The 20069-nt window shown below is 42.8% G+C and overlaps 3 protein-coding genes across 3 annotated transcripts in view; 1 reads left to right on the forward strand and 2 right to left on the reverse strand.

Annotated features, from left to right (window-relative positions):
• Atpaf1 (ATP synthase mitochondrial F1 complex assembly factor 1) overlaps nucleotides 1-4445 on the reverse strand; it is a 27050-nt gene extending 22605 nt beyond the window's left edge. The window contains exons 1-2 of the mRNA XM_008828527.2: nucleotides 3878-4445; nucleotides 1252-1360 (exon numbers count right to left, since the gene is read on the reverse strand). Of these exons, the coding sequence (XP_008826749.1) occupies nucleotides 1252-1360; nucleotides 3878-4203 (435 nt within the window). The 5' untranslated portion in view covers nucleotides 4204-4445. The remainder of the gene's footprint in view (nucleotides 1-1251; nucleotides 1361-3877) is intronic.
• Tex38 (testis expressed 38) lies at nucleotides 4445-9280 on the forward strand. Its single transcript, XM_008828528.2, has 3 exons — nucleotides 4445-4608; nucleotides 4993-5127; nucleotides 8544-9280. The coding sequence occupies exon 3, from the start codon at nucleotides 8669-8671 to the stop codon at nucleotides 9146-9148; it is 480 nt and encodes a 159-aa protein (XP_008826750.1). The 5' UTR covers nucleotides 4445-4608; nucleotides 4993-5127; nucleotides 8544-8668; the 3' UTR covers nucleotides 9149-9280.
• Nucleotides 9281-14332: 5052 nt separating this feature from the next.
• The window catches only part of Efcab14 (EF-hand calcium binding domain 14), a 52416-nt gene continuing 46679 nt past the window's right edge, over nucleotides 14333-20069 (reverse strand). The window contains exon 10 of the mRNA XM_008828529.3: nucleotides 14333-16376. Within this exon, the coding sequence (XP_008826751.1) occupies nucleotides 16201-16376 (176 nt within the window). The 3' untranslated portion in view covers nucleotides 14333-16200. The remainder of the gene's footprint in view (nucleotides 16377-20069) is intronic.

Genomic DNA, 20069 nt, shown 5'->3' on the forward strand with positions numbered 1-20069 from the left:
CTGCTTCTTAAACTCAATTGCCTCAGCCTGTAGGTTAATACCTAACCTACTTCTTTAGCCTTGATTCTTCTTTCCACATTTCCTCTTCTCCCAGCCATGAGTATTCTAGTCAGTGGAGTTCTTGCAGGGCTCTGGTTATATAGAAATTGAACAAAGTACCCCACTGTGTTCCGAAATCAACTTCTTAAAGCTTTTCTTTTGTTTAAGCAAATTCCTTATCAAAAGGGTAAGAATGAAGTGTGCGGGAGGGAGTCAGTTATCACCAAACTAAATGCAGCCTACTGTTTTTGTTAATAAAGATTTATTAGACTATAACTATACTCATCCATTTATTCACTGTCTACTCTTGCTTTTGTATTATAATAGCAGAGCTTAATAGTTGCAACAGAGACCATATGGTCCACCATGATTGTTAATCTCCATTGTTAATTTGACAGGATTTGGAATCACCTAGGGGACACATCAAGAGGTATCTGAGGATTTAAAATAAGGGAGTTTCTAGGGAAGTTTAGTCGGAATGATAGACTGTAGGAGGTTTCCAGAGAGGTTTAACTGAGGAGGGAGATCTAACCTGAATGTGGGTGGCGTTACTATATAGGTTGGGTCCCCAGCTAAATAAAAAGAACATTAGCTCTTCTCTGCTTTCTTGTCAGCACAACAGATCAAGCAGCACTTGCTGCCATGCCTTCACCACTATGGTGGACTACATACCTCTGAATTGTGAGCCACAATAAACCCTTTCTCCTTGTTGCTTCTGGTCAAATATTTGGTCATATCAGCAGGAAAAGTAAAAAAAAAAAAAAAATACACCTATGAAGCCTAAAATATTTACTGGGTTTTTAAAACAGAAAATGTCTGATGATACTTGTTCTATTAAAGTCTCCTATTTAATTCACATTCCCCTGACTCTTACCAGCCTAGATCAGGTTCTAACTTAACTGAAAAATTTTGCTCGATCCCTATAGCCCAGTGCTATGTGTACCTTGATTTGATCACTAGACTGCACCCCTTGTGAGCTATGATTTAGTCCCTGGCATCTGGGATTACCCTTTCATGCCTCTATATCTCTACCATGGTTACAATATCTTGCTCAGGAAGAGTAGGACACACATTTATAAATGGAGGATGAGTAAAGCTCTGATGTCATCTGTTACTCCATCAACTAGCCCACTTCAAGGATAAAGGTTGGAGGGAAATATTGGGTAGTCGCTAGTAAGCTTACAACACAAAAAATCACTGGGGAGGCCTTACCTTCTGCTCCACACATTTGATAAAATCACCTTGCCTGGAGTGTCCCACTGGTTGCTTCCGAAACTCTTTGTGCTTCTCTAGTCGGGACTCAAAGGCAGCTGGGTCAGACCTGACCAAAGGTAAATCAAAGGGTAAAGCACTCTCTAGGCCCTTTAGCATTTTGAAATAAGAAAATATCATGTTCTACCTCTACAGAGAAGGACACAGGCACTCAGGAGGCTAAAGGGTTTGTCTCAGCAAGAACTGGATCTAAGCCTGAAAGTCAAGTGGAAAGCAAAGCCAGTTATTCAAGGGCTCAGTGTAACATTTTTCTTTTTTCCCCTTGTAGGCTATCCCCTTGGGTGACATAGGGCTTAGATTCTCAGGTACTTAAATACTATAGGTACTTAAGACTCCTCAAGGTGAGAAGGATACTTTAGGTCATCTTAGTCACCTCCTCAGGCAGGCATCCTTTAGCATGTCTACTGGGTGTCAAGGTTTTACTTTAAGATCTCTGACCTCTCCCTCTCCCTCTCCCCTCAGATCCTGGCAATTCACAGACTTTAAGCAGGTTCTTTTGAAGATTTAGAACTTGAGGGACACTCTAGCTCTTGGCTGTGAGACCTACAGTACCGTGGGTGAGGTCTGTAGAGCCAGGTACATCTTGGCTATCCTTTCTGGTAGACCTCCCAGACAAGGCATTATAGGAGGCTCCCTCTTCCATAGCGCTTCATTTTGGAAATGCTACCAAATATTACTCTCTTCATTGCCATATAGATGGGATGATCTTTTTCATTCCACTCAGAAGGACTAGGTCAGTCCAGACAGCAGCCACAGATACACAGATGCCTGCCATGGTGAATGTATGGAGAGCACAGGGCATTCTGGACAGCTGAGCTCTAGGGACATTGAAAATAGGTAAAACACAGTCCCTACTTGAAGAAGCTTACTACCTAGTAGGAGACAGATAAATAAATATGTACACAAGTGCCACTCATGATGAAAATTTGCTCAAAAATTCCTTAATGATTGAGGTGGTCCTGTGACTCTGTACTTTTGACTGTGTTGCTTCCCTTATTTGAAACACATCCCATTCTCTCCCTCTAATTAGAGCTAGACATAGACCATAGTACTCAAAGGAAGTTTTGATACTAGATAAGTCTGGACACTAAGTTTGGACATTATCCAGAATTCAATGGGGCACCCTGGATCATTCACTCTCAGGAATAACAGTCTGTCTAAATATTGATGGGAATGATCTAGTAAGGAAGGCGAGAAAAGCCATTATTTGTTCTTGAGTAAGAATGAATGGAACTGTTAAGTATTCAGAATGGGAGTAGACAACTCTTTGGAGATGCTTATAAAAGAGATCAAAGAAGCAGGATGTGGTGGTGCACGCCTTTGATTCCAGCACTCAGGAGGTAGAGGCAGGTGGATCTTTGTGAGTTCCAGGCCAGCCAGGGCTACACTTAAAAAAGAAAAAAGAAAAAAAAAAAAAAAAGAAAAAAGAAAAAAAAGGAAAAGTGAAACAGGTGGAGAGAAATGTAGGTTAAGAAATGATTTTAAAATGACAAATACTTGAAAATATCTAAATATTGTTTGAAGAAGAAAAGAACTCATTTACTCTCATTTTCTTGGTCCATCATTGCTTCAAAAAGCCAGAAAGATCACTATCTGTACTCACAGTGAAATGGACAAGGGTGAAGAGTTCTAAGACTGGAAGTGCTGGGCACTAGAGGAAGACACAGTCCTCATGGAGATGAAGGAGAAACTAAAGGGGTGAACTCAGATGAGATAGAGTGCAGAGACAATTTGGTTTCCTTTCATAACTGCCTTCAACCCCCCTGGCTCCTTTTGAACTTCAACTTTTGCACTTGAACTAGGCCCCCAGTACACCACCTTCTCTCTCTCCTCTCTCTCTCTCTCTCCCTCTCTCTCTCTCTCTTTCTCTCTCTCTCTCTCTCTCTCTCTCTCACACACACACACACACACAGTGCTGGGGATGGAGATGAAACCCAAGGCCTGTGCATACTACATAACGGTTCTTCCACTAAACTACACCCCTTCCAATCTCCTGATTTTACCTTCTGGAAGCTGAGTGGTGACGTCAGGAAAACTGGCCAAATCCTAACTAGCCTCTACTTCTCTCCAGACTTGTTTCATTACTTTAAGGAAAGGGTTCAATTTATGCGCCAAATGTGAAAGACACTATTATTGTCTGCAGCGTTTTTCTTCCCCCAAGGCTCCTTCCCATGCAGTCAAGGCCCTATGCCAGGAGCCTGGGAACCTGAACTTCGGGCCAGGTATCCACTGATTCAACATGTGACCTTGAACAGGTCAAGTTCTTTCCCTGGAAGGCTTCGCTTTCACATATAGGGGACAAATCTCTCTGAGCTGCTTCCCTCAGAGCTGTCAAGGGTCCACCTACGTTGTGAGAACTGAAGCACGAAAAGACAACAGTGGAAGAGCCCAGGGCTCGGCAGAGGCTAGCCCTTACGCAGGTGTCCTGACCTGAGCCTTGAAACGCACTTCTGGTAGAGTGGGGACAGTAGTAGCGCCCACCAAGCAGGGAAGTCTTAAAGGCCCAGGAGCCCAGGCCGCGCGCCGCCAGCCTGTCCCTACCCGCACCATGCTGTGGGGGCCGCACCTGCGCAGCTGCTGGATCTTATCCCGATAGCGGTCGTAGTAGGGGTTGGCTTCCAGCTCCGCCCCGACCCCGCTGCCGTCCGTGCCCCCAGAGGGCCGGCCAGAGCAGCGGCGCACCGGGAACACGCGCAGCTGTGCGGGTGACACGAACCCCAGCCCCAGGGTGCGGCTGCGCACCGCACACAGGCCCCGGTAGAGGCCGGCCACCTGTAGGACCGCCGGGCCCGCGCCACCCGCAGCGGACACCACGGCCGCCATAGCCGCCTGCTTCGCCTTCTCCTCCTCCGGCGCGTCGGCCTCGGCTCCCGGCCCGCGCGCCTGCTCCATCGCCTTCCAGGTCCGCGACGCCCGGGTTTCGCCACCGAGGTTCCGTGCGCTCAAGGTTCCGGGCGCCGAGAGAAGCGGGACAGGGGTACAGGAAGGGGCTGGCGGCCCCCGGCCCCGCCCGCGAACTCTGGCGGTTCCGTGGGTGTCACGGCGCGTCTCCTCCCGGGAGACTGCCGGGATTTACGTCTTCCCTCGGGACCAGCAGCCTCTGCGTGCCAAGTCTCTGGAAATCCGGCTAGGACTTTAGGGTTCTCACTGTACTTGCTCCTTTCCAAATTTACTTGGCACTCGCTGTACCAGTCAGTCCCTTCAGCCGCAAAGGATGTTTGATCATCATCACATATGCAGCTTTACTGAGGTTTCTGTCTGCAGAACATTTCATTGACCTCATAGCCCTTGAAACAGGTATTCTCGTTTTACAGATGAGGAAACCAAGCTGTGGCTGCGAGTGTTTAAAGTCCCAAAAGCCAGCACCTTTTAAGATGGCAATGCCTTAGAAGCCTATTTGCTTCAGCTTCCTGGCGTCCGATTGGAGCTTCAGCCAACGCTCCTCCCTTCAAAGAGACACTGGGAACTGTCCTTGACAAATCTTATTTAGCTCCCCCCACCCCTTTTCATCCTTTGGTTCTCAACAATGTCACCATTTTCTTCACTTCCTGAACCAAATGTGAGCTTAGGGGTGGTGACATCAATATCTGTCTCACCTTCTCCCAGTGTGAGTGGACCCTTTGTGAGGGCAGTCATTAGTTTGCCTTGCATGGAAGTCCTTACCTGAGTCTTTGTTGATAGGAACCGGTCTAGAGACAAGGATAGACTCCCAGCTCTGCTCAATACAGCCTGTGCTCGGATATCAGACTCACCATTGCCGGGAGACTGCTGGTCTGCACTTGGCTCAGGATTCTTGTACTTGTTTCCTCTGCCCAGGTATGCATCCACTTCATCTTGGGCTCAGTTCACATCTCAGCACCACAAAGGGACCTTTCTGATGAATCTTTGCCTCATTAAAAAAAATTGTGTGTGTGTGTGCGTGTGTGTGTGTGTTGGGGTGAGTGGGAGGCACATCAGCCACAGCACTTTTGTGGAGATCAGAAAACAGTTTTGTGGAGTTGGGTCTCTCCTCCCACCTTTATCGTGGGTTCTGGGGGTTAAATGCAGGGCACAAAGCTTGGATGACAAGTGCTTTTACCCTTTCCATCCCTTTATAGTCTATTTTCCTCTATTTCCTCTGTGATTTCACGCTATTCTTTTCACAGAAATTATCACTGTCCAAAATTCTTTAGAATCTTGTTTACATTATTTCATGGAGTTTGCATTTCAGTGGAAACAGATAAGTGACAATGTATGCTATGCAGAAAAACAAAGGAAGATAAGAAAGACACAGATAGGACACCCAAGCAGAGACCTGAAGGAAGTGAGAGAAACAACTGTATGATACTTGTAGGAACAGACTTCAAGCTAAGGAGAGCAGCAAATGCAAAGTTCTGATGCAGGCGCAAGCTTACACAGCTGTGGAACAATAAGGTTATCTCAGTGGGTGAGGGGATAGAGCTAGAGATGAGACTGAGTTGGGTGGGTGGAGGGGTTGGTTAAACTGTGCAGGGCTTTGGAGGCCTGCCTAAAGGACTGGTTTTCAATCTAAGTGAGATGAGAAGTCACTGTAGGTTTTGAGCAGAGGAGTAACAAGATTTACTTTTCAAAGGCTTATTCTGGCTGCTAGTGGAATTCAAGGTGTGTGGGAGAAATACAGAGTTCTTCTAAGGGTGATCAATTTGTCTTACTTTTAACCTAGGATTAAGATAACTTTAATAGACTAGCAAGGAAGGACATCAACCAGGTTATTGGGTCTAAAGTTCTGAGGTGTGTTCCAGGTTGGAGATACAAAGTTATGAATTGTCAATGCATTTGTTATTTAATGTAACAAATATGGATAAGGCCACAGAGAAGGGACTATAGATAGAATGCTAAAGAATGAATTCTGGAGCATGCCAACACATAGACATCAGGCTAAAGAGGAAAATACCAGTCAAGAATGAAAAGTAGAGAACAGTAAGGTAGAGCCAAGGGAAAATGGACCTTGGGGAGAAAGAACTCTGTGTAAATAGTGTCTGTTATGGTTTGAATCTGAAATGTCCCCAAACAAGTTCATGTTTTGAACACTTGATTCCCACCTGTTGGCACTATTTTGGGAGGCTGTGGAACCCTTAAGAGGTTGGGCAGAAGAAGGTCTCAAGGGTCAGGACTTCGAAGGTTGTAGACCAGATACTGCCTCTGGCCCTGCTCTCTGCTTCTTGCCTGCTATGATGTGATTGGCTGTCTTTCCCTTGACCCCGCCATGCCATGATGTTCTGCCCACCCACATGGGGCCAAGCAACTATGGGCTGAACCATGAATCGAACTAAACATTTCCTCTTTAAATTGTTTCTATCTGGCATTTGAGTCACAGAAACACAAGTAACCAACAGTGTCCTAAGTCACACACTGGGAAACTATAAAGAGGAGAGTAACTAAATGATGCAAGAAGTCAAGTTAGGAGCAGTTGGCAGGTTCTACTGGGAGCTAACGTGGTTTGATAAACAGCTTTCTAATGGAGCTGTCCATTAATCCATCAAGCTCAAGAGGTGATGAGACTCAAATGAGTCTTGGGGAATTGGTTGCTGGGTAGGTAAGACTTGCCCCAACAAGGCTCAGGCATTTGGTGGGAGTTGGACTAGACAATTCTTCGTCTCTTCAACTGGAGAAGTGATTTCTGGGAAAATGACTGATGGAGCTGGGGAAAATATGTAGGTGTTCAGTGGTATAAGTGTGGGAAGAAACACTCCTGGGTGAGGGAACAGACTGAATAGAATTCTTGAGAGGTATGGGGTAGGAGGGGACTGTTGGGGAGTCTGGCCTGGCCAGAGGGAACAGAGAATGAAGGATAAGAAGGGAGGTTAGGCTGGAAAGGGCTGTAGGATCAGATAGAGGGAAGCTCCAGGAGGGTGCAAAGAACACTTGCTAGTACTTATTGAAGGAAGGAAATGAAATAAGAGATTGTAGAAGCCAAAGCAGGTGCTGACCACTTGGTTCCCTTCAGCAGATTTTCTTCTGACAATTTGGGTCTGAGATTTATTGAGGGCAAGTAGGCCCACTGTTGGGGCTGGAGAGATGGCTCAGCGGTTGAGTACTAGCTGTTCTTGCAGACCAGGGTTCAAATCTCAGCACCCACATGGCAGCTAACAACTGTCTTTAACTCCAGTTCCAGGGGGATCCGACACCCTCTTCTGTCCTCCGTGGCACTGCATGACACAGGTGCACGTTCAAGCATGCAGACATAATACACACAAAATAAATAAAAGTTAAAAAGGAATGTCCAATGTTGAGTGCTCTCTACCTTAATCCTCACTGGGGAGGGTACCTAGCAGTGTGTCCTTAATCATCAACAACATGGGGTAAGCCCCTTGAGGATGCAAGGGGCCTTTCCTGGGGCCTGCTCTATGGCTTTACCATACAGATGAGGACAGACAGCTCTATTAGTGGATCAGTCTTTGATAGAAGTAGTGGGTACACATTGCTTATTAGTTGTCATGGATAGAGTCTCTCTATCCCACTAACTCAGGACTACTCCACAAGCACTGCCCATGGAATGCCCAGTTCACAGAACCTGGTGACCTTTCCTTTAGAGAACAATGAGGTCCAGGCCTTCTGAGGACTCCTATTGGAGGAGAGATGAGTGGGTGAATTTCCTCTCCCCAGAGCAACACACTGGGTGCCAAAACTGAACTTTATGGATTCCCAACAGGAGGACCTGAGCAATGAAGCCCAGGGCCTTCTGAGGACTCCTATCGGAGGAGAGATGAGTGGGTGAATATCCTTTCCCCAGAGCGACAGGCTGGGTACCAACGCTAAACTTTATAGATTTCCAACAGGAGGGTTTGAGCCTCCCTGGCAGTAAATGCATCCCCAGTCCCTGCCCCTCGCTTTGTGCCTTTAGGCACAGGGACAAATACTTAGGGACGACCCTTTGCATGGGTGGAGTGGTGGTTGCTTGCCTGAAGAACTAAACAGTTGGAAGATAACCTCATCTAGAAAAATAAGGATTCCTTGAAGGCTGACTGAGTTTGCATGGGCAAGTCATACCACTTCTAGACCTACTGTTTCTTACCTGTACAGTTAAAATGACCTCTTTAGTAACCTGGAAATCTATTATTGACCAAGAAAGGACAAGTCTATGGGGGGTGGGGAGAGTTGAGTGTGTAAGTGGATAGAGTGACTGATGACTAGGTCAAAAAGAGGAATGAGAAACAGCTCAGGCCCTAAGCTAGAGCATTAGCCAGCCTCCTTTTTCTTTCTTACTGCCTTAGTGTGGATCTCCCTGTACTTTGGATTCCTGGGGCTGTGTTCTGTGGTAGCAGGCGGCTGCATTCTCTTTCTGCACTGGAAGAAGAACTTGCAGTGGGAAGAACGTGCCCATCAGTGGGTAGAGGTGATGAGAGCAGCCACGTTCACCTACAGTCCACTGGTGTACTGGATAAACAAGCGACGTCACTATGGCATGAACACAGACGTTAACACTGGCCATCCCCCTGCTGGCACCAAGACTGAGACTCCAGTCCAGAATCCAGGTTCTTTGTGGGAATTGGATATCCCTGAAGGCAGGAGCTATACTGTGCAAGACAGCAGCCCCACGGTTGAGGCCTCTCATCCCCTGCAACCTGTCCTGGCAGTCCCACAGCAGTCCCTGCCTTCACAAATACCACAGCCCCAGAATGGCTCCCCACTCCCAGTTCCCATCTTTCAGGAGGTGCCCTTTGCCCTATCCTTCTACAACCTACCTCCCATGCAGAACCACTCTGTCTCCTATCCTTTGGTCAACTGTCCTGAAAGGAATATTCATTTCTATTCCCTCCCAACAATGGCCCATGGAGCGAACTGCTTCAATGTCAAGCCTTTTGCTTCAGAACTGTAGTCTCCTCTTATTGAGCATGGGAGCAGCAGGTAACAAAAGCATAATAGAAAACAGAGCTGACCTCAAGGAGGTGGTATTGACATAGAGGTCAGGGCCCTCTGGATGTCACATTATGAAAGATTAAAAAAAAAGTCCAAGTCTCTCTTCAGTCTTATTTGCTCCTAGAAGGACAATGTCTTTCTTATTTGATGGTGGCAAGTTGCAAATCAAGCTGATTGTGAGCCTTATGATACATATGGGAACTGGAGGTTAGCTTTTGGGAGACATACTGAACCAGTAGTTGTAACTGGACTCAGTATCCCTCCACCTTAGTATTTAAGCTTGAATGTGTGCCAGGCCCTGGCCTAGGTTCCCAAATACACTGTTCTGTAGGATGGGAAGCACAGATGCACAAGAGGCCAGCTGCTGAAGGCACAGAACTATGGCAGTCCACAGTGGCTGTCGTAGGCCAAACACACTCCACTACCCTAGAGGCTGAATGGCTATCTGCCACGTGTTGATTCTTAGCTGGTTGTCTTTATACTTTATTTCTAATATTCCCAAGAACACTGCCAAATAGCCGTCATGACCCTCTTATAGATGAAGACACAGGTTCCAAGAGTGTATGTATACCTTTCGGTTGTTCCAGAGCCAGTTCTCCAGTTTACATTTTTTCTGGTATCTAAGTTCATAATCTATCATATCTCATGGTGTTTTTCCCCTAATCATGTCTTGTTAGAACAGTTAGTGTGTGTGGGTTGTCATTAACTTGGTTGACAGACTGGCTAGTTGGTGTACCCTCTAAAATGACAAAGAAATACACCTGTAGTTTATATTTGATTCTACCTTTCCTTCCCCTTCCCTTCCTCCTCCTCTCCTGCCCTCTTTTCTGACACAGAGGCTCACTGTGCATTTCAGGCCAGCTTGGAACTTATGTGTCCCAGACTGCCCTCAATCTCCTGATCCTGTCTTCTGAGCGCTGGGTTTATAGGCCTGTGTCCCCACACACGGTCTTTTCAAAAGTGAAGATCTACACAGGGATGTTAAACATTTCCATACCTTCTGAAAACAGTCCTAACAGGACTAACAAATACTCCCAGCTTTAAGATTAGAAGGACTAACTCAGTCACTGAATGTAAAATTTTTCTTTTCATTCTGCCCCCCGCTTCCAGTGCTGGGATTGAACCCAAGTTTTTATACATGCTAGGCAAGTACTCTATCACTGAAATATATCTCCAGCCCTCCTTTTCACTTTGGAAATGAGTAAACCTGTTTATAAATGATAAAAGCGTTATGTATAAACTTCCTTAAGGGGAAGGGCCACTCAGATTTTGTGCATGTATAGTGAGAAGAGGCAAGGGGAATCTCAGAAGTTAGTAAACACATGGAGTTAATTTTTTCTTTTGTATGGAAAAGTCCTAGTCCTGTCTATCTGACCTCTCTCTTGCGATGGATTTTAAGCTTTTTTTTTTGTATTTTTTAAAGTCAATAGAACAACAAAAAAGCTCTTTTAAATCAACTTTCAAAGTATCAAAGAGCTTCTGTGGTGGACGCCAGAGCAATCTCTGGTCTTTCGTTTTGCTCCCTCTCATTCTACGCATACCTAAAGCCCGAGCCTTCACTGTTTCAAACAGAATTCTTTCATGCTATTTTGTTTTAAAATTACCTACTGAGTGTCATTAGTGCTGCTTATCAGGAACAGGAGGCAAGGGGTTGTCTACGGGAGTATGGACACCTTACCAGGCTACACCACTGAAGAAAATAACTCCCTTTTCCAAAAACCATTAACTACATATAAATTCTTAGGGAGGATTAGGGCCTCATGAGCTCCTCCCTCCCACAACAGCCCAATTGTGTGCAAGTAGTCACAGCTGTGGAGTTTGAGTGCAACGCTCACATCAAGCCCAGAAGTCAGTGTTCCATGCCATTCTCACTTCCTTTAGCTTTTACATTCCTCCTACCCTTCTATGATGTTCCCTGAGCCTTGGAAAGGATATACAGATGTCTCATTTATGGATAGGAATTTACTTTTATTTTTTTTCGGTCTTTTTGAGACAGGGTCTCCCTGTAGCCCCAGCTGTCCTGGAACCCACGATATGTAGACCAGGCTGGCCTTGAACTCACTGAGATCCACCTGTCTCTGCATCCCAAGTGCTGGGACTAAAGGTGTGCACCACCACGCCTGGCTGCATTTACTTTTGATTGGCGATGAGCCTCTGCAGTACGGCCTATGACCTCCCCAGTGACAGGCTTTAGTTTGGGCTTACAGGTACTAGTCATGAGCTCCCTCTTGTAGAGAAGGCTTCAAATCCAATCAGAAACAAGTTGATTATCCCTGTAACAGACTTGCCACTTGATTGCACCAGTGGGTACATCTTGTCTGGTTGGTCAGCAGTGTTGCATGCAGGTCCACAGATGAGACTCCTCCTCCAGCAGCCTGCTGGGTCCTTCTGGAATTACGATGGGTAGCCAGCTGTCCAGTCCAAGGTAGATTTCTCTATATCTTGTGACCCTAGTGTGTAGTATCTTCAGCAAAAGAGCCTTACCATCTAGTTCTGATGGGCAACCAACAGCAGTGGCAATTGTTTTGGGACCCTTAGGAGCCTCCCTGAAAAAGTACTGTAATTTTTTTTTTTTTTTTGTCTCTTTGAGACATGGTCTCCCTGTAGCCCCAGCTGTCCTGGAATTCACTATGTAGACTAGGCTGGCCTTGAACTCACAGATATCTGCCTGCCTCTGCCTCCCAAGTGCTGGGATTAAAGGTGTGTGCCACCACACCCAGCCAAAAGCACTGTAATTCTTAAGGCAGATACTTGAAACTGCTTTTTGTCCACCATCTAATAGACCTTGATTTCAAGAGGAAGTAGTGGTCCATAAAAATAGGAATCAAAGAAGTTTTTCCCCTTAATAGCCAGGGAGTGGGGAAGGCTTTATTAAGACACAGTGAGAGAAGGAAATGTTTTATTTAGATAAATTAAAATGGCAATATTGTTGATATGAAATAAGTAAAGCTCAAATCAAATCATAGAAACCTTGAATTTACTCCCTAAACAGAACCAAAATCGCTTATACATTACTAAAATAGCTCCATTAAAACGAAGTAGATTTACATTTCTTAATATGAGAAAACAACAAGGTAAGTTAGGTTCATATAACAAACAATACACGCTCTATAAAGCCTCAGGAATACCCAAATGTGTTTTGGTTTGAATATGAGAGAAGGGACCACATCTAGCTGGTGTTGGTAAGCAAGCCAATGAGGTGTGTAGCAAACAACAGCTGTCACTAAAAACAACTCAATAGGACATTATGAGTATGAGCCCATCACAGTCAAAATCTTCAACTGTGACCATCAGGACCAGCAATGGGGTGGGAGGCAGATGGGGCTATGTCCAGCAACTGCAATGGAAAGTTAAATAGCCAGCAGTAAGGTAAGGGCATCCACTCCTCAGCTTTTTTTGCATTAGACCCATTCCTGAGTGCCAATCATCTTTCTGTTCTTTAAATGACACTGCAGTTATCTGGAAGTGGGTACTTTTTCTGAGACAAGATCTCACTATATAGTCGGATAGGACTGGAACTCATATTCTTCCTGCCTCTTAAGGGCTAGGATTACAGGCATGTACCACCATGCCTAGCTTGAGGAAGCTCTTTAAGTAAATATTATGCCAGACAGTATAAGGAAACAGAACAAATGACGAAGAAACAGTGCTTTAGGACAATTAGGAAAGAAGCACTAAGAAGTACTAGACTGAAAAAAAAGGTCAAAGGATTTAAATCCAAAGCCAAACTCACTACCACTATCCAATCTTGGGTCAACACAACACACTGGTTCTATTAAGTTAGGACAGTATAAAAACAAAAACCCAAGCCAGGCATGGTGGCACACGCCTTTAATCCCAGCACTTGGGAGGCAGAGGCAGGCGGATCTCTGTGAGTTCAAGGCCAGCCTGGTCTACATAGGGAGTTCCAGGACAGCGGGGGCTATAGGGAGCCCCTGTCTCAAAAAAACCAAAAAAAAAAAAAAGAAAAAAAGAAAACCCCCAAATCTACACTGAGTTTTTTTGAGGGGCTCTTAAGCCAGCGAGTCTGTTCAACTTAAAAAATTATTTATTTTTATTTTATGTGTATGAGTGTTATGCCTGCATGTGTATAAGTGCACCCCTGTCATGCAATGCCCATAGAGGACAGAAGAGGGCATCAGATCCCCTGGAGCTGGCATTTCTGACAGTTTTTAGCCACCATGTGGGTACTGGGATTTGAACCTAGGTCTTCTGCAAGAAAAGCCAGTGCTCTTTAACTGCTGAACCATCTCTCTAGGCCTGAGTCTGTTCAACTTTTAATAGAGTGGAGATATCTATCTCTGCCCAGGAGATCTAGTAATATATTAGGCAGGATGACAAGGGTATCAACAGGCCAGGTATTATGGGTCCTCTGATAGACTTGGAAGGAGAGAGAATGGGACAACATATGGTGTAAGGGTGATGCTGGTAGACAAACTTGAGGTGGGTAGAACAGAAGCAAAACTTAAAACGACAGCTGGGCATGGTGGCACACGCCTTTAATCCCAGCACTTGGGAGGCAGAGGCAGGCAGATCTCTGTGAGTTCGAGGCCAGCCTGGTCTACATAGCAAGTTTCAGGTGAGCTGGGGCTACAGGGAGATCCTGTCTCAAAAAGACCAAAACAAAAAACAAAAAACACAAAAAACACAAAAAACTTAAAATGACAAAAAAGGGCTGGAGAGATGGCTCCACAGTTAAGAACACTGGTTGTTCTTGCAGAAGACCCAGGTTTGAATCCCAGTACCCACAGGGCAGCTAACAACTCTCAGTTAACTCCAGTTCCAGGGGATCTGATGGCCTCTTTTGACCTCCACAGGCATTGCACAACATGGATGCACTTACCTACATTCAGGCAATACACGCATACACATAAAAATAATAAATAGTAAAAAAAAAAACCGAAGAAAAACCCAAACCCCCTGACATGTCCGTAGACAGCTACTGGATGAAAAAGAAAAGTATATACCACAAAGAGTTAAGGTGTCCTGAAAGCATCTACCTACAAATAACAACTTGAAACTAAAAAGGACAAGCTACATTACCCTCAGTATATTTCATATAAATCAGTTCTCAAAAAAGAAAAAACCTTCCAGATACAGACATACTATTTATGGTACAATATCTACAAATATAGCAAAATAATTCAATTTATTGCTAGAATTTTATTTGGTTGTTACAAAATCTCTAAGGGCACATATATTAAAAGAAGGGGGGTATGGAAGGCATCCAGAAGAACAAGAGTTATCTTCAAGTTACCTAAAGTGCCAGGATAATTTTAAACTCTATTTTCAACTTTTCCAAGAAAGTGAAATAGTACAGATGAGCAAGGGAAATGTTAAAGCAAAAAAATGTAAAGAGGGAGAAACATGAGATATAACACATTCATGGGAAAAGATTTTGTCTTGCTTTCACTAAATTTTAATACTTCTAGGGATAAAAAGCTAACAGCAAGCTGAATGTCATGAAGGAAAAAACAAACCACACACAAAACAGTCTTTAAAGGTTTAAGGGTACTGGACTGCATCCATGGCTGACAGGGCAACTAAACAAAATTAAATGGGAATTATCTCTACTAAAGAAGTCTATGCCATGACAGCTTCTCTAGTTTCTCCCTGACTTGGTACAGCAAAGTGAAGTTTTATTAAGTTTTCCTTTAGTATTACCCAAAGACTTTGTAAGAACAACACTGCAAGTCTTAACAGATAGGTGATACTGATGTATGATTCCAGTCCAGGGACCTTTCACGTCTGGCCCACAGAAGTACTTAAAGGAGCAAGTATTGCACTTGTTTTTAGATCTGAGAAACCTGCTTCTATCACCAGAAGGCTTCTGCTTCAGGCCTGAATCCTTTGGACAGAAAACCTATTGCTACTTTTGAGTGGATTATTTGAGGAAACAGTATGATTTCATGTTTCATTTTACCACATTTTGGCTTTAGGCATCCTACCAAGAAATAAATCAAATTCTTGGTTAGTACACAGGTAAAATCCTAAAGGACATAGTTTCTAGAGCATTCCTCTAATGCACTGGGTGGTTAGTTTGCCATAGTGATCAAGGACTTGAGGTCCTCTCCTTCCTGACTACTGATGGTACCAAAGGTACCAGTTACATTTAAAAAGATGTAGCAAGTCTTGAGTGGGTGGGTAGAAAGGCAGTCTAGCTTACTCAAGGGGAAAACACAGTTCTCTACTTTTATGCTCATAAACCTTGAAAGAGAATTAAATGAGAAATATCCCCTATGAGACGTCTATGGTTTTTAAGGTTATGAGTAAATAAAGGAATAGGAATAACGACCTAGAATCTGACTTTCCTGAGCCTAGAGCTGGCACCATCTGCACAGCATTTATTCCCTGAACTGATGTCCTCAGCTCCCAGGCCAAACCCTACAGTGGTACCTAGACCTTTGAGGGATGTCTTAAGGAGATGTGAACACAGTTTCAGCTGCTACCCAGATCAGATTAATGATTATAACAAATCATTTGTTCATATTCTGTCCAAAATCATTCTTCCTATTTTCTAACACAGTATACAGAATCTTTCTTTCATTTAAAATATAAACAGAAAAGGCTTATCTTTTAAAGAAAAGACATTTTCTGAGGCTCTATAAAGTGCAGCTAATTTAAGGCAAATTTATATGAAATATAAATGGTGACTTATTGTCTCTCTACATCTTCCAGTTCTAAAAGATAAGGCCTCTTCCCCTCAAAAATAGGAAGGAGAATAAAAAGGGTTTCATTATTTTTTTCCTGGCAACTTTAAATTGTAAGATCTTGACTAGTTTCAGGAAATTATAGATTTCCAAACATATAAGTAAAATGGTTTTCTTTTTTAAAAAAATAACTTTTATATAGCCTTTTCAAACAAGTTAAAATGTGGCAATGTGTCTGCTACAGTAGATTGGAGGACTGGAGGACCGAGGGTAAAGGTTTTTTTTTTTTTTTTTTTTGGTTTGGTAAGTAGATTATAGTTAGTCTGGGGTACACATCTGTGTCAAAATATGCCTGATGAGACTAGATACCTACAGCTACTCTTAGCTCTAGGAAGGAGTATCTTCCATCTCCATTGGAATCAAATGCTCTCAAATTCTCTGGTCCTGGCATGGCAGAACCTAGGGAGTTCCAGATTTCTTGATAGGTCAGCTTCCCATCCACATCCTGGCCAGTCTTGTGGAATAAATCCTGAAGATCTGTGGAAAAGAAATTACAAAACAGATGTGTCTTATGTTTATGCATAAACTTAAGTTAAAAGTAGCCTCAACGGACTTCAATGCATTAAAAGGAAAGCTACTTTGTAGATTTTGATTCTAAAAGATAACATTTAGGACCTCATTAAATCAGAAAGACTGGGCTAGGGAGATCGCTCAGTGGTTAAAGTGCTTACCATAACAAGAGTGAGGACTAGAGTTTGGATCCCAGAGCCCACAAAAATGCCAGGTGGGCATGGTGGGTCATCTATAATCCCAGTCTCAGAAAGTGGAGGGGATCCCAGCAAGCTGGCTATTGAGACTAGCCATATCAGCCAGCTCTGAGTTTGACTGAGAGGCCTTACCTCAATGAGTAAGGTGGAAGAGTGGTGAGGATGATGCCTGACATCAACCTCAGGTTTCCACATGCATGTGTACACATACATATATGAAAAAGGAAAAGGAAAAAAACCCCTCAAAACCCAACAACCCAGGAAGACTAATTTTTTCTTTTTTTTTTTTTTTTTTTTTGAGGCAGTGTCTCCCTGTAGCCCCAGCTGACCTGGAACTCGCTACGTAGACCAGGCTGGCCTGGAACTCACAGAGATCTACCTCTTTCTGCCTCCCAAGTGCTGGGATTAAAGGCGTGCGCCACCATACCCCGTGAAGATTAATTTTTTTAAAAAATTTATTTATTATTTTTATTTTATGTTTATGTGTGTATTGCCTGCATGTATGTGAGTACACCTGTGTCATGCAATGCCTGTGGAGGTCAGAAGAGGCTGTCGGATCCCCTGGGACTGGAGTTAAGGACAGTTGTTAGCTGCCACAATGTGGGTGCTGGGATTAGAATCTGGGTCTTCTGTAAGAACAACCAGTGTTCCTAACTGTTGAACCATCTCTCCAGCCCTAGGAAGACTAATTTGTATCCTTTAGGAATGAAAGGAATACTACATGGCATAGCTTCTTAAAAGGTTTCTGAACATTCAGTGACTAAAAGTTAAAGACCAAACGCGTAACAAAACTGAGGCGTTTCTGCCAGTATTAGCCTGTGCTCGATCATTTAATTTTACTGGCTACACAAAACGTATACTTTGCAATGCACAGGTCCTCATGCCTCACAATGCCACCACATGCTTACTGAAACACTTTGGTTCAGATTTGAGACATATTGTGAACTGCAGGTTTTACTGCATATCAAGATTGCTGTTTTTTTTTTAAGAAGCATTTCATTACAACAGCATTGACATATTCAATAACAATTTTCTGAGCTAAGATGCATCTTTTTCAAAATTGGCTGTAAATTTTTAGGTTTACAGTTGAGTTATTACAGTTATATAAGATTGTATTCAGTATAAACCCTATACGACATAAAGTTAAATGAGGTTTTAACCTTTAAAAAGATCTCCATTTCATTATTAAAATACAGTTTCATACAGAAAAATTCATTTTCAATGCAATTGACATTAAGATGTTTGCACATGCATTTCTAATCTCTATGTATCTGATTATTACTAGTGATAGCTGGTTACTTTCTGAGCTTCTTGGCATCTGAGCATGGATATAAAGTCACCACGTAGATTTCAATGGTAATGTTTTTCACATCTACTAATTATTATTTTTTTAATTTTGATAACTACATGATTAGAAGAAACATTTCACTACGGATTTAACATATTCAGTAACACGCTCCAGAGCAAGAGTACATCTCTTTCACAAGTGGCTGCAAGTTTCTAGGTTCACAGTTGAGTTAATACAGTTATATAACATTGAACTCAGTATAAACTCTGTAAGACATAAAATTGAATGAGTTTTTTAACCATTAAAAACGATCTCCATTTCATTTTAGAATATATTGTTCCTTGCAGAAAGACTCATTGTTTTTGCTACTAACACTGAGATGTTGGCGCATGCATCTCTAATCTGTATGCATCTGATTATTACTAGTCATAATCGGTTGCACTTGGATCCTTGGCGCCTGTGTACATCTATGAAGTCATCGGGTAGATTTCAATGGTAATGTTTGTTACCTCTACTAATTAGCATGATGTAAATTTCCATGCTTTCTCCTCAAATATAATACATTTTAAAAAATTTGTTGATTTTTTTTAATGTGTGTGTATATCACACAGAACATCCCACACCATCTTATTCGACTATACACCCACTTCCCAGATGGCACCCTCCGAAAGCCTAAAAGTTAAAGACCAAACACGTAACAAAACTGAGGTGTTTCTGCCAGTATTAGCCTATGCTCGATCATTTAATTTTACTGGCTACACAAAACGTGTACTTTGCAATGCACAGGTCTTCATGCCTCACAATGCCACCACATGCTGACTGAAACACTTTGGTTCAGATTTGAGACATATTGTGAACTGCAGGTTTTACGGCATAGATCAAGTTTTCTGTTTTTATAGAAACATGCTGGTTTACAGAAAACAAAGACTTTTAATGTTTTCCTGTCATCGTTTTTTATAATGTAAGCACCAACTTAGTGCATCTTTGGATTGTACTGTGTTAGAATGTTCAAATTTCTGAAATGGCTCTAAAGATATGTTTACTATTTTATATATTTATGTGAAGTAGCATTCTCAGCATGGACGGTTATAAAATAAAAAGATGAATTAACTTTGAATACCAATAACAAGCAATTGGAGAAACAGTATATGGAAACACTCCCATTCACAATAGCCTCAAAAAAAAATCTTGGAATAAACCTGATCAAAGACACTGAAGATATCTACAATGAAAATTTTAAATCTTTAAAAAAAGATTGAGGAAGACACCAAAAGATGGAAGGACCTCCCATGCTCATGGATTGGAAAAATTAATATTGTGAAAATGACCATCCTACCAAAAGCCATTTATAGATTCAATGCAATGCCAATCAAAATCCCCATGACATTCTTCTCAGAATTAGAAAAAAGCCATCCTAAAATTCATATGGAAGCACAAAAGACCCCGGGTAGCCAAAGCAACCCTGAGCGCTAAAAGCAATGCTGGGGGGATTACTATACCACATTTTAAACTGTATTACAGAGCTATAGTCATAAAAACAACATGGTACTGGCACAAAAAATAGACCCACAGGTCAATAGAACAAAATTGAAGACCCAAATATGAGTACATGCAATTTCAGTCACCTGATATTTGGCAAAGGGGCCAAGAACAGTCATTGGAGGAAAGACAGCATTTTCAACAAATGGTGCTGGCAAAACTGGATCTCTCCCTGTAGAAGAATGAAACTAGACCCTTATCTTTCACCTTGCACAAAAGTCAATTCCAAATGGATCAAAGACCTTAATGTGAAACCTGAAACTCTGAAACTGTTAGAAGAAAACATTGGCAATAACCTACAAGATATGGGTATAGGAAAAGATTTTCTAAATTGGACATCAATTGCTCAGGAATTAAGGTCAAGAATCAACAAATGGGACCTCATTAAACTAAAAAGCTTCTGTACATCAAAAGAAGCAACCAAGGAAGTGAAGAGAAAACCCACAGCGTGGGAGAAAATCTTCACCAGTGACACATCTGACAGAGGTTTAACATCCGGAATATATAAAAGAACTAAAAAAAAAAAAAAATCAAGGAAGCAAGCAACACAATTAAAAGATGGGCTAAGGAGCTGAACAGAGAGTTCTCAAAAGAAGAAATAAAGATGGCTGAGAAACATCTTAAAAAGTGTTCAAC

This window comes from Nannospalax galili, unplaced genomic scaffold (genome assembly GCF_000622305.1).
Source record: "Nannospalax galili isolate Female #2095 unplaced genomic scaffold, S.galili_v1.0 scaffold1233, whole genome shotgun sequence".
Taxonomy (NCBI): domain Eukaryota; kingdom Metazoa; phylum Chordata; class Mammalia; order Rodentia; family Spalacidae; genus Nannospalax; species Nannospalax galili.